General features: G+C 44.7%; 2 protein-coding genes across 2 annotated transcripts in view; one reads left to right on the top strand and one right to left on the bottom strand.

The window, feature by feature from the left end:
• Positions 1–623: 623 nt before the first annotated feature.
• Positions 624–10448, bottom strand: part of T265_08521 (hypothetical protein) — a gene marked incomplete at both ends in the record, with an annotated part of 60285 nt that continues 50460 nt past the window's right edge. The window contains 5 exons of the mRNA XM_009174350.1: positions 624–716; positions 1385–1716; positions 2098–2249; positions 5730–6194; positions 8130–8508. Coding sequence (XP_009172614.1) covers positions 624–716; positions 1385–1716; positions 2098–2249; positions 5730–6194; positions 8130–8508 — 1421 coding nt within the window. The remainder of the gene's footprint in view (positions 717–1384; positions 1717–2097; positions 2250–5729; positions 6195–8129; positions 8509–10448) is intronic.
• The window catches only part of T265_08523 (hypothetical protein), a gene marked incomplete at both ends in the record, with an annotated part of 9595 nt that continues 8221 nt past the window's right edge, over positions 9075–10448 (top strand). Inside the window, one exon of the mRNA XM_009174352.1 lies at positions 9075–9124. Coding sequence (XP_009172616.1) covers positions 9075–9124 — 50 coding nt within the window. The remainder of the gene's footprint in view (positions 9125–10448) is intronic.

The following is a 10448-nucleotide window of genomic DNA, read 5'->3' as shown; positions in this document are numbered from 1 at the left end:
ACACACAACAGACGGGAGTATATTAGTATCATTCCTTGTGATCGTGTAACCTAAAACGGATTACAAAAAACAATACGCTTATCAACTCGGGTATTCTTGATACAAAGTTTAATCGATATAACCTTAGGAAAACGCCCGACCATGAGAAATCGGTTTGCAGTGGTCTAACGCTTACTTGGACAGAACACTGGATCACCTGAGACAGTAGTTGATATTACATTAAGGAATCTTATGCGACTAAGTGATAATAAAATTAGCAAAGCAGTTGAAGGAAAGACTCCTATGAAGTTTAAAGGGGAGGAAAGGGGACGAAATGAGCGGGCTTAAGAACCCTTTAGTTCACAAGAATAGAGCGCCATTGCAAGGGTGCGAAATGCGGTGTCGAAGTGACTTGGTTTGCTGGAATGAGAAAATGGAAGACGTAAGGGGAAGCGAAACATGGGAATGGATGGGCTGTCAGATGAGGGTGATCGATAGTAAAGGTGAAACAGTGGCCTCAATACCTTCAAAATGGAGCAGAAAGGAGCACAGGAGGGAGACGTCGACAGGCTGGGGGGTCGAAGGAATATATCGTCAGAGCGGACGTAAACAGAAGTAAAGAAACCAATTCAAAAAGTGATTTATTATGTTTCTTTTTCACCGGTAGACGACAACCCTGGATGTCGGTTCACAGTCCGCTCCAGTTCTAATAAAACGTCCTTAGCATCTGTTAGTAGCTGAAATGGACAGTAGATAGGGACCAAGTAATAGAAATCAAATTATAAAATCGAAGGAATTGTAACGTTAAGTGTGTAGCCGACCCGAAGGGTAACCAGGGTCAGTAGAAAGATACATATCACCTCGAAGTATCACAGTTATACGGTAAATGCTGGAATTATTGCCGAGGAAGGTAAAAGGACATAGGGCGGAAATATTGGCTACTAGCTGAAAAGGAGTTACTGACTGCATTCGTATCGTGAATATAACGAGCGTTTGGGAGCTGCACAATCACTGCCTTCTGCTCACGACCATGTGCTCATAGCGACGTGAAGCAACTGAATCCATCAATGGGAAATTTCGTCAAACCATTGAAAATTGTTGAACGAACCAAAGTGACGGCAACGATATGGCTCTCAACCATGATCAATAAATTATGAACAATCTTTGGCGACCGAAATAAAGCGATTTAGGGACAGAGATGTGCGAGTCGAAAGTAAACAGAAGGTTCAAAGTTTGCTGTAAAAAAAGTTCCCGCCGAATTTAGTGTGCTTTTTGGTTTAATCAAGATTGATTGCATATAATGTGTATTACGAAAAAAAAAGATAGGAAACATCTTAATACAGCTGGTAGTAAGCGTGATGGAAGTTGTCAACGGCCGATAGGGAATCAGCATACGACAGCTTACCTCGTACAGCTCAAGACTAAGAAATGAGGATTGAATCTTGACACGAGCTCTCAAAGGGAAGGTATAAGTGGCCAATAGCAGAGCCACATCGGTGAACACACAAGCGTCAAAAACTGCTTCTGATCGGTCAGGGCCAGTTGTCCTACTCTCTCGCTGTTGTCGAGCGGCCGATTTAATCAGCTGGAGTAACTTCTGGTCACTCATGTTTGGAGTCACGTTGGTCAACGAGGTGTTAACAATTTCAAACAGCTGCCGACACCAGTTCCACCGATGCGTATTAATGGTGCTCGAGTTGGAAGGCGTTGCGTCATTGCAGAGATATCTTTCTGGACCTGTCGAGAAATATGTAATCAACAAATGCTATTGAAAACAAACAGCTGAAACCCAGTCAAAATTGATATAAGCTCTGAGTCGGCATCCGTACTTGTGAAGGCTGATACCATATACAGACTGAAGAATTGACTTTAATGTAATCGACAATAAAATGTTAAATGAAAATCAACATTCGCATTTGTTTTCGGTTCGACCATGAGAGACGTATGGTAACCTATACTTTTTTAAGTCTTGATAAGACCAGTCGTGGTACGAAAGAAATAAAGACAAGGTCACCAAAGAGCGGGCTGGTTTATGTGCTGGTCACATGTTATGGTTAAGAAAGCTGCTGCAAAAGAAGTTCCAATGAGGTGATGCGACTCAACCATAAAGCAACTTACCGTAAGAGTGTCCCGGACAGGTACGAGAAATACACTTGTTGGTTGAGTATGATTCAAGTCTTTTCTGTGGGGGACGATCATTGCACGAGTGTAATGAAGAGGACTTGCTGATGGGGTCCGGGCCGACTGAACCAAGAGGTATAGCTTGAGTCCTGTCAGGTATGGCAACATATATCAGAATCGGTTACCAACTGAGCGTTATAAGGATGCTAGCAGAGGATCAGTATAAGGAACTTTTTCACAGGTATTTACAAGAGATTGATGGAAAGCATGAGAGGTAGTCAATAAAAGCAAAAGGTATTCAGCTGTGACACCTTTCGCCGCCGTGCCACTAAAAGAAATTATGAGGGCTGGGATACTGCCATGCTTTCCAAGCCTAGATAGGAGCAGTTGAAACCCTATGGCTGAACCACGGACCTTCCGATAAGTAGGTTCATGTATAAACCACTGACCCATCTCAGTCTGTAGGTTAATTGCAATGCAATACGCGTTTCACAGTGAGTGAGGCTCAACGGATGCGGGCAGCCGTGTAAATGGTATCCGTGAACTACGTCGGGCTTGATAAATCCACTAAATCTCAAGCGACGTGTTCATCGACTATTCATATAGTTATTGTTGTCACAACCCTATTTATATGCGTCGGGTTAGGTGCGACCTATCCAAGAACTAATAGTGATTGAATTGAGTTTTCGTTGATCGCTACGAACGAGAGCACTGTAGGATCTAGACGACCGCTCTACGCGTAAGACTGATATCGACTTCTGATCGACCGCCCAGAAATGATTCTGAACAGCTCGGGTGACCGACTTGGGTATTCATATAGCTTCTTGCCTGACGAATGAGCCTGGATAACTCTCGATAGAAAGTATCCTTTTCGGCGTCAGAAATCCAGTTCATTGGGGCATATGCGGACACTACAAACCGGCATCATTTTGTATTTCGCTACATTAAGCTACATTCAGCTTGATGACCGGAAGGCGCAAAGACGACCGTAGACTGTACAGCAAAACACGTTTAGCCCAGGGGGTGAGTGCAACTCCCACGACATATATTCTACGAGCAATCGCTCCTGAATCATCGGACATACGAAGAGTGAAATGTGAAAGAGATGAGTTCGTCTTTGGAATTTCCGGATGCACGACCGCATGTGGGTCCTGCAGGCGTGTTTCGGAGGCACCAAGCACCAATTTCATGGAAGTATAAGATACGGGAAAGCATAATCGGGGTAAGGTAGTTGAAAGGTCCTACATAGAAAGGATCTGGTGGATTTGTCAAGACACCATTTTGTTTATGCTAATAGGCAGCACGATACATAAGGCACACCGGTCAGATAACTGGCAAACACTTGCTTGTGTAGTAGGAAGGGGTTGGGGAGAGACGTCTATAGACAAAGAACCGGGGAGACAATTGAGACTTCCAGGTTGCCAAGCCGAGGAAGGCGGTTCGGTTGAGATATCGAAATTTAACCTTTGACTCCACCCACAAGGGAGGATGTGGGTTTTTGTTTGGGAACCCTACCTCTAGCCTCTGACTCAAGTCTACCTGCGAGATAGCCGGCAGTAAGAGGGAAACCTTGACGAAATAGTCTGACCTGCTCGGTCGCAGGGGGGCTGGCCTAACACAAGGACGCAGGTAGTAAGGTATTACCGCTTCACTCTTGATGCGCGGGTGGTATTTGAGAAGCATCAGACATTGGTTCCAAGAGTACTTCAACTGTATTTATTGATCCGCCGCCAGTCGCGATCAACCATTGGGTGATTGAGTGTGGGGTTTTTGTAGCCCGTTCATCCTCGGAAGAAGGGGCCATTCAACAACACAACACTGGCAAAGATGAAATCACAAACACAATAGAGAACGGAGTGAGACCACCTAGACAGGGCGAAATGGGGATCTCAATTCAGTAACTGTGGATTCTTTTCCAAAGCTAGCCTCACCAATTCGGGCCGCGGCGAAGAAAGCGAAATGAATCGCCTACACATAAAATCTCAGAGAAAAACGAAACATTGACCTGTTCCTACAGCTTTTTTTCACATCCGACAAAAGAGCAGGTGTAAGCAGGGTGGCGATCCTTTCGGGTTATGTAAACTGGTGTTGACAGGACGCCGTCATTCGTCACCTGTGGCATTTTTAGGCAGGTAGCTTGCTAAACTAAAGCCCGAGACGTCATGTAAGTACCGTCATTTCAGGTACACGATCGTTTGTTGACAGCTACCCCTTGTACTAATGAGAGGAAGTTTCACTAGTACAAAAACAGAACGGGCTTAGCGATAAACGACTTCACCAATCCCGATAATCCATGTGCTTGGTACCGTGGATCAGACGTTGCTGAGAAGAAACAATAAGAAAGGGTTCCAGCAATGGTGAGAACAGAGTGTTGGGCTAAACAATGAGAGCCGAATTTAGATTTCCACATTCAGTATTTACGGAATATAATTCTTATACAATCTTCAAGTGTGGCGGTTTGGATAACAAACCTCATTTATTCACGACGGACCGGTGAGTGCCACTACTTTGTTTTAATTTGGCCACTACGATCACGTTAAGTTTATGAAACCATCAAGAGTATGGATAAGCTCCTGACCTTGGGGAGCCGAATGATAAGTATCCTAGATCTCCGTCTCACACAGAGATGAGCTTACAAGTGGATCAGCAGGCGTCCCCCATCTAATTGCGGGTGCCTGCTGGCAGCTCACGCAAATGCCCGAAGTTTGGCATTCACTCTTAAGAAGTACAGATAGGAGTGTACGTCAATACCCATGCAATTTTCTGTTAGGCGGATTATTTCCCAGGTTGACTGACCGGATACATTTAACGACAGCACAACGGGTTTGTCGGTACGGAATGCTTGTTTTCATCAACTTTAATAACAATAAATAATGGTTGCCCAATTGTAACACCCGTTCGGTGCCAAGTTGCCATGCCATCCGAATGAAGCACGATGGCTGAGATACTGCCAGGTTGCCCAAGTCTGGACAGGAGCAGTCGAGATAGCGGGTGGGTGGGTGCGAAACACGGATCTTCTGGTCAGTAAATTCACGCTTAACCACTGAGCCACCTCGAACTCCACCAACCTCACAGGTAGTAACACATAGGGGCATTACTAATATTATTATCAACAGTAAGAATAGGAAGAAGAATGGTAACACTGGGACCAACCACTGGACCACAATATTTGATTTTGTGCAAACTACTTACGGACCAAGGAACCATGCGCAAAATTCTAGTGTGTCGACAAATATGGACAGCTGCAATAATTATAATAGAGATAAACCTTGATAATGGTCAGAAATAACCATAACTATTATTGCGATCATGATGCCAATATAATGATAACAGTGAATCAAGGTATCAGTTGCTATAATAAAGCTTGATACGGTGGCTAGGTGACCTCAGATTTATCGACAGCATGTAACCTAAGCCAAATAACGCAGCAACACGATGCAGAACCATAACCACTGGGTACACAGAACGGGCAAAGGTACCTAATGCAGCCGCTGTGATAAACGTGCGACTCGGTCAAAATGTTAACCGCGGGGAACTGAAACTACGCTGATTGGCGCACTTGGAGAGATATGCACTGGTGTTAACAAAAAACCAGGCCGGTAGAATACAGTGAAGGAATACTTGCTTACTCGAGAGGTCCCGGAGATGACAGTTTCTGGCATTGGGGTGACAAAAAGCGTGGTGATGAGATGCCTTCATAGTTTAGTGCAGGAGAGGATGATACGGAAGAGGTCGAGAGGTCACCAGCAGAGTGAGCATACCGCTTAAGCACAGTGTTAACATCAGTGGAAACGTGGACAAATGGGAAAAGCGACCGCACTCGTTCAGCTGCTGATGCCAGCCAACACTGTGACGGAGGTAGGTTAGCTGGATCTTCAACCGAGTTAAATGTTTTCGCTCCAAAACCGGATGAATGGCACGCAGTCGAGGTTTGCTTTGGAGGGCTCGGTAATTTATGGCCGAGGACTCTCAATTCCATGGGGAAGCATACGCCCTTTGATATAAGTCGATCGAAACCTTGAAAGTATACTGTTTTCATTACTGTTTCGACTAAATCACCACTTCGTTTCGCATCTCCAAGCATCAGGTGGGAGCTGAATTTTCCAAAATGGAGAAAACAGAGGGGAAAGTGCAGCATGCCAGATATCTCATAAAGTCAAAATTATCACGCCAAACGGATGCTGCACTATCCAACAGTAGGTGTTTGTAAACTGCCAAATGGACAGAAGAATCGGTTTGGTATAGAGAATGGTGAGAGCTCAGGTAGAATAGATGGTTGTTGGTTTGTTCGCTGAGCTGGGCAATTTGATTGCAAACATTTCGTCACCAATCGAGGTGGCATCACTAGTGCGTTGTCAGGGAGCTTGATGGAGACCAGCGATGAGTAGCAGGATTTTCTAACACAATAGCATGAGTTGCACCCAAGCTAGGCTACCAATAACAGTGGGACGTGCTCATCAAGCTTCCGTGAAATTCTACAAAGACGATCCGGTGAACCAGTCGGATGTACATTCAACGGACAAAAAAAGAGAACTGGTGACTTAACTAGTATAAGTCAGCTTGAGGCTATTTCCCTCACTCAATCAGAATTGTTTATAGTTCGGGGACCAAAAATATGAGGCAAACAGTCTAGCTAGAGTTAGCTGACAGTGAACTTTTTTCCGTAGAACACACCAATGGCTACCAGGAGTGAATAGGTAGAATATGTAGGAAAGACAGTGAGTGTTCATATATTCAACAGCCCCATGTGAGTACGAACCCAAAGAGATCAATTCGTGTAGCTCTCACAGGTAAAAGACACTAGTCATACAATCAACCAGAAAATGGAAGAACATCAAGTTATTTCTAATGATATCCGGTGTCATCCGATGTAGGATACCAGTCAAAACAAACGATTATGAGACGAGAGTCAATCCTCCCTCCGACTGAGAAATGCAAGGCAAATGAGCAACAGCTATGCTGAAAAATGATACCGATGCAGGATTTCCCCACTGCTTGTTTCCAGTCATCGCTAGGCTTTCACTAAGGAATACGTACGTGCACTTCGTACAGCGCTCCAGTATGGTGCGCACCGACCAAAGTCTATTGTTCATTTTTTGATGATGTGCCCAATATGGAAGCCGCTTGAGTTCGTTCTCGTCAAGTTCCAAATGTGACATTGAGCTAGTGGGTTCCACCGCTCTGATAGAGATAAGCTCATAACTTCGCGCTTAGTTAACTGGATACTAATAGTAGCTTGTTGCTTTTGTAATCATCATCATTGAGAGCAACACCAGGCGAGAACACGGGTGCTTCACTGGCGGACAACCAAGCCAATTTACTTCAATCCAGAAAAAAAATGGCGCATGGAAAGGGGGTTAGGGATGGCCTACGACAATCTGGATAGAAACTGACAGGATGAACGCCAGTGACACCGGTAAGTCGTCATATCCTTCCGTGTATCCACCCAAGCAAAAGAAAGCTCAAGTGTGCCCCATTCTGAAAAACGAACAGCACCAAAGACACCCAGACCTTTCGTATAACCCCTCGTTCCTTTCCGTCGTGTAAAGTCCAGTCCACCTCTAGGTTTCCACCACTTTCAATTAAGCGTGAAAATCACGGCAGGCGATAACAGCGTAATAGTAACGTTTAATTGATTGACGGGCGACCATCGCATTACGACAAAACCAAAGGTACTCGATCTTTTGAAAGAGTAGCTTCCAACCAATCAAGTGAACAGTAGCATCACCGGGCCTAGAGTGTAAATACCCACATACTCTCATGTCCCCAATGCCATCAATGTATTTCTTTATTCCAGAGGTCCATGATGTACCGATTGACACTTGGTTCAATCCGCTTTCTTTGTCCATCTCTGCAAGATCGAGTGCAGGCTTCGGTTCAGTGGACTTATTTTTGAAGATCGTCCACCTTAACAGGTAAACAAGCATCCATGTACGGAGAATATGAAGGACACCTGGATCACCGAGTAGAATTTATTAAGCTCATGCTGGTATACGACCAAGTCACGAAAAGGATAGTAAGTGACGTACATCGACCGTCGGTGGGCCAAGAAGTCCCGGTGTGTCCACGTTGCTGAACAATAATTGGTTGATGTAGTGTCGCGAAGGGGTGAGTTGTTGGCGCTCTGGTATTTGGGCTCGCTGGTAGAATTGGTGTTGGGTGCAGTGGACGTCAAGTCCACATCAAATCTATCATCAACTGGACGCGTGTTCCGAGGAAGCATTGACAGTGATGGGTTCGTATCAGACATCATGTGGCTGCGGCTGATAAACGGCTCGTTTCTGGAGGGAGAAGCTTTCTTTTGCCGGAGGGGAGTCTTGCGCGGTAACCAGCGCGGAGTGCGAGATAAGGACGAGCTGTGCCGACCTAGTACCTTCCACGCACTCAATTCACTGACCTCCCGCTTTTCTAGATCAAAGAAAGCATATGGTTAAGCAAGAATGGATGGATTAGACTCGCTAAAAGTGTTGTGCAAGAGCAGCACATGGAAAGTGTTGTTGACGATTTATCACAGTTAGAACCCCAACGTATCTGGCGAAAAGACGAAAATTCTGAAGAAGCAATCAGCTTTCAGCGTGGCCTATACGGGACGCAGCGCAGATCACTAGAATATGCAACATCCCACAGCGATGCGTTTGGAGATTCAAATCCCGGAAACCTTGACCAATAAACCAAGTTGTCACAACAAACGTAAGAAAAAAGAGCAACTCTTGGTAGAAGAAAAGTATCGAACCCAGAGTGCGTCATGATTTGCTAACGAAAATTGGAAAATGGCATTGACAGCACCGCCATATTTCGGCAATTACCATATTGAATCTCTCCCACTAGATCAGTTCTTGAGTGCGTTTCACCGTTCCTTTTCGGGAGAGGAATACAAAAACATATTGTATAGGTCAGTGGTTCCAAACCTGAAAGTTACCGTGTTTTCACCACTTTAAATTGGTTTGCTATAGAAATAACCAACCTAATGGAAAATGGATGTGCTCGAATCAAAGCGTCTGAAAGCCGTTCCTGCAATCGCTCGGTAATTCATGTGGTAACAATACTTTAAGCTTTCCTCGCCATTTTCAATTACGTTGAAAATGATTAAGGTTCTCAAACTGCGGCATCTTTCAAGTGACAACATTCGCTCACAGAATTCCTCCACAGAACTGTAGAAATCGCTCCATCCTTAAGGTTCAGATTCAATTGATTCGAGCAGTTTGCCCGACCGGATGAACATCTCCTATGGCATCAGGAATTTTTTGCGAGAAACGTCCGAAACGTCAATTCGGATGCCGCCAAGTCGAGGTGAAAACTTAGCAGAGATAAATCGCCGCAACAAATTGCATGTATTGAAGGTAGTAGTTTGCGACAGTTAAGGATCGGTCACTAATTCAATCTTAATCAGAAAAAGAATAACTGAGGGCGGTGGAGTGCACTGGACCGAGTAAAGTTCACAAATAAGACGAATGATTTCACAACGTAAGATATATCCTAACACTCTGCAAAATGCGTGCGAATGTATGAATTAGTGCATAAACAGAGGACCCACCAAATGACAGTGTGACAACGGTGTGCGTGCTTCTTCAGGGACTCCCCATAGGTTTTGAATCTTCCTCCATTCAAACTGATGATAGCAATATATCAAGTATAATTGTTTGGCGGAATATATCCACCCAGTCTATTATTATGGTTCAGTGTTTCATTCGATGACTGACATGTTTTGTGGAAGGAAGAATGAATGGTTTAAGTTCTATTGTCTAGAGCCTAGGTTGTCAGACAAGAGCTGTAGGAGTTTCGGAGACGTAAACCCAGCGGAGGATCCTGAATCCCCAAATCGTTTTCCGTTCACAACTTCGGGACACTTGAAGTAGACATGGGGACTTCTTCAGATTTATGCTTAATCATCCCAAGAGTTTTCCAGACATTTTGGAAGAAACGCTCAGAGGGTCAAACATGAACGACGTCATGGATCAACCTCAATGCCCTCTATATTTATTACACTCACCGATAAGGTGTAAGCATACGACCCAAAAGCCGGTCACACTACTTTGTTTTGTTGCAAGGAATTTCTACTCCGTTTCAATCCCTACGGCGATGCGAACGCTATGGAAACTAAGTGCAAATAACGTTTGGTTCTTCATACGACAGATTTGTTCTCATGGAGAGAATGTCACAATAGAACTGCCCTCACCTTGTGACGCGGACTAGATCACTACTATGCTAAACGGTTCATCATCATGATTGTCAGCTGTAATAACCGCGTACTCGTCGTACAGTGGTTGTAGCTGCCGCAGTTTCGTTCACCGATGTTTGGGGGGGGGATAGGTACAGTGGGCTGTCGAGTGGGGGGATTGAGAAGGGAG

The sequence above is a fragment of the Opisthorchis viverrini genome, assembly GCF_000715545.1.
Source record: "Opisthorchis viverrini unplaced genomic scaffold opera_v5_223, whole genome shotgun sequence".
NCBI classification, from domain to species: domain Eukaryota; kingdom Metazoa; phylum Platyhelminthes; class Trematoda; order Opisthorchiida; family Opisthorchiidae; genus Opisthorchis; species Opisthorchis viverrini.
The sequence above is the reverse complement of the archived record's forward strand: the minus strand, read 5'-3'. Positions and strand labels throughout refer to the sequence as shown.